The sequence below is a fragment of the Cyphomyrmex costatus genome, unplaced genomic scaffold (assembly GCF_001594065.2).
Source record: "Cyphomyrmex costatus isolate MS0001 unplaced genomic scaffold, Ccosl1.0 scaffold548, whole genome shotgun sequence".
NCBI classification, from domain to species: Eukaryota; Metazoa; Arthropoda; class Insecta; order Hymenoptera; family Formicidae; genus Cyphomyrmex; species Cyphomyrmex costatus.
The window spans coordinates 60,813-64,864 of NW_017279688.1; the positions used below are offsets into that span (position 1 = coordinate 60,813).

General features: G+C 36.8%; 1 protein-coding gene across 1 annotated transcript in view; it reads right to left on the minus strand.

Moving 5' to 3' along the window:
- Window positions 1-1,731: 1,731 nt before the first annotated feature.
- The window catches only part of LOC108779012 (amelogenin-like), a 5,544-nt gene continuing 3,223 nt past the window's right edge, over window positions 1,732-4,052 (minus strand). Inside the window, exon 2 of the mRNA XM_018546342.1 lies at window positions 1,732-2,523. Coding sequence (XP_018401844.1) covers window positions 1,732-2,523 — 792 coding nt within the window. The remainder of the gene's footprint in view (window positions 2,524-4,052) is intronic.

Genomic DNA, 4,052 nt, shown 5'->3' on the forward strand with positions numbered 1-4,052 from the left:
ACTAACAAGGGGAGGGCACATCCAGCATATCGCCAATTGAGATGAAAAAAATTCAGGTGATTCTTTGAACAAAAAAAACGAATGCGTGTTTTGGGATTTTTCGAGATAGGGCCCTGATCGGTAAAAAAAAAAAATTTAATGTAAGTAAAAATACGACATTCATAATTAATTTAATTACAAAAATTATTTCTTATTTTTCATTATGTACATTAGATTTTGACCGTTATATTATATAATATAATATAATATTATTTTATAGAGAATTTCTACCAGGGTAACAGTAAATTAATTTAAATTTAAATTTATCGAGGTTAATTTAATGTTATCAACATACACATGAAATTACAATATGAAATGGTTAAAGTAACCAATATTAAAAATAAATGGAACATTATTAATAGTTGAAGAAATTATTGATTGAAGTAGACAATCTAGATTTTTAAAGATAGAATTGGTACATAATAAAAAATAAGAAATAATTTTTGTAATTAAATTAATTATGAATGTCGTATTTTTACTTACATTAAATTTTTTTTTTTACCGATCAGGGCCCTATCTCGAAAAATCCCAAAACACGCATTCGTTTTTTTGTTCAAAGAATCACCTGATTTTTTTTCATCTCAATTGGCGATATGCTGGATGTGCCCTCCCCTTGTAAGTCTAATTGGAACCTGTACTTGGGTACCTCATTATGTATGCCAATGTTTTTTATATACATATTAATTTCCATTTCATAATCTTTCAGTAATAAAATGTATTACGTTAAAATAGACAATTTGGTATAAGAATTCTATTAAAATTAATATTGATCTTTTGTGATTCGTCTTTGAAATATAAAAAATTGTTATTTTGATCTCTCACCTAGAACACTATATTTAATTCAAGAATGTGGAGCGCATAAGAATCCTTTCGAAAATAATACTCATCTTTTGTTTCATTTTTTAAAAAAGCTGTTATTTCGATCTCTAGGACACTATATTTGATTCAAGATAAAGCACATGTGTGTGAGTTATAGTTTTCAATCACATGTATCTTCATAAAGTATACATTTTCAAAATATTATTCTAATTCATAATTAATGATTTGACTCAGACTAACTCGAACATGTACTTAAATACCTCGTTATGTGTATGCCAAGGTTAATTTCTTATATATAGGAATTCTTTTAAAATCAATACTCATATTTTGTGATTTACTTTTAAAATGTAAAAAACTGTTATTTGATAATTATTTTGATAGTTATTTCTCTCACCTAGAACACTATGTTTGATTCAAGGTTTTGGAGTGTAAGTTAACAAGTTTTCAGGTATATCTTCATAAGTATACGTTTACAAATTATTATTCTAATTAATACTTAATATCGTGAAGAACGATTGTTCTGTTAATCAATTTCGTAATAACATTATACCAAAACACTTATTACGTTTATTAGTGTATTTATTCCAATGTCAAAATATTACATACGTATAATCAAATATGCTAATTGTAGCAATGCGCTTAGCGTATACGGTTACGTCTACCCGCTACTGGTAGATGTAAGATGAGTCACCGACCGACCGTCGCTGTCGGCCTCTGTCGGTGCGGCGCCGGGGATCGCAAGAGAGAGCTTGAAGTCGTGACTCTGTATATAATTTATGTACAACGTTTATTATGGCTATGTACAGATACATACAATGATGGTAGGTCAGTGTATTTTATGGTGGCCTTGAAAAGGGCCGTTTGGTTTCCTCCTCACTTAGAGGGACTTCGCTCCTTGTAGGTGAGCAGTGGCTGCGTATGAGTCCACTTGGTGGTACGACGCTTCTCAATTACTCGCTCGCAGTAAGTGAGCGCAGGCTGCGTCGCGGTCCTCTTTTCCGGGCCCCAGTAGTTTGCGTTCTCGTCTCCGGGTTGGTTAGTGGTCTCCCACTTCGATCCAGAGGACGGCTCCGGCTGTCTCGCTGGCGGAGGCGCCTGCAGATATCGTGGTGAGGTGTACCGGCGCACTCGCAGGTCCCATGGGTGTAGGCAGTACCTCGGTGGCCTAGTCCTGGCAGGCGGCGGTATGTCCAGCCGGTGTAGCTTCCAGGCAGCAAGCTGGAGGGTCACCTTCCGCACGGAGGTCGACTCTGGTCTCTGCTGAGCCGTCGGCAGTGTCGGCGACCCGGGCGGAGACTGCGGCGCGTTGCCCAGCTGGTGTTGCCGTCTCGATGGGCGACGGAGCAATCCTGTAGCCTCCACTGGTCGGATCCTGGGAGTCGCAGCTTGTAGTCGGCGGCGGCGCAGGAGCTGCTGGCGTAGACGCTGGATCAGCGAGGCTCCTCTCTGCTGCGCTGGCCGCTGCTGCTGAGGCCGCGATGGCTGCGATGGCTGCGGCGGCTGAGGCTGTGATGGCTGCTGCTGTTGAGGCTGCGATGGCTGCTGCTGTCTAGGCTGCGATGGCTGCTGCGGCTGAGGCTGCGATAGCTGCTGCTGTCGGCGCTGCGATGGCTGCTGCGGCTGAGGCTGCGATAGCTGCTGTAGCTGCGGTAGCGGCGGTAGCTGCTACTGCTTGGTAGACCGTAGCTGCGATAAAAATTGCTGGGAGGTATAGCCCTGCATGCCGCTGCTCGGTGTCGGTTGATCGGTTCGGCGCCTTATCTATAAGGGCCCTGGACCGATTCTTCGCACGCGATAACATTATCGGCGCTAGCCTTCTGGTGGGCGTACCGCGGTAGTTGCGCGTCGCGCAGTACTTGCGCGCGGTCGCGTGCTACGGGCGCTTGTATGGTCGAGTGCTACAGGCGCTTGGATGTTCCCACCGAGCGCTTGACGAAAGGTAGCTGCTCGGTGGGTTTTCGTTAGTGCGACTGATAAGAGTCGCCACACTAATAAACGTAATAAATTTTTTTGGTATAATCAGAACAATCCTTATCACGATATTAATTATTAATTAGAATAATAATTTGTAAACTTATACTTATGAAGATATACGTGATTGAAAACTGGTTAACTTACACTCGAAAATCTCGAATCAAATATAGTGTTCTAGGTGAGAGATATCAAACTATAATAGTTTTTTGTATTATTATTGAAAGATAATGAAATGGAAATGAATATATATATAAAAAATACTATTATACATATTACCATGAAAAATGACTCATATATTATTGAAGGTGCCATTTCAAAGTAAACATACATAAAGTGTATATTCTTTTGCAGTATATACACGTAATAATGATGATTTAACATTACTATTATAAAAATCTAGTGTGCATGTGTTGTTAGATCATTACTACGTATATATGCAACAAAAGGATATACATTTTATGAATGTTCACAAATTGGCACCTTCAATAATATATCAGTTTCTTTTCTAACGCCAAAATTGTCGGTTGCATTATATTACCTTCAGAATTTAATGTACTTTTATTTAGGGCAACATTATTGTCGACGAGCTTTGTATTAGTCACATCCAAGATTATAGCATTGGTATCAAGAACTTTCGATGTACTCGGTTCTAATGTCTTTATATTATTATCGTTTTATGGTATTTCCTCCTCCAAATTGAACACCATTATGATCAATTACTTCTAAATTGTGTACCTGCAAAATATATAAATAATTTAAATAATTTCAATCATTTTTTTCAGAAATTACTTTTATTAGCATATTTGATTATTGATTATACGTAATAGATTTTATTGGTATAATGTTATTACGAAATTGATTATCAGAACAATCCTTCACGATATTAATTATTAATTAGAATAATAATTTGTAAACATATACTTATGAAGATATACGTGATTGAAAACTAGTTAACTTACACTCCAAAATCTTGAATCAAATATAGTGTTCTGGGTGAGAGATTAAACTGTATAGTGTATATATATATATATAACAGTTTTTTAAAAATAAATCACAAAAGATCAATATTAATTTTAAAAGAATTCTTATACCAAATTGTCTATTTTAACGTAATACATTTTATTATTGAAAGATAATGAAATGGTGCATATTACCATGAAAAATGACTCATATATTATTGAAGGTGCCAGTTCAAAGTAAACATACATAAAGTATATATT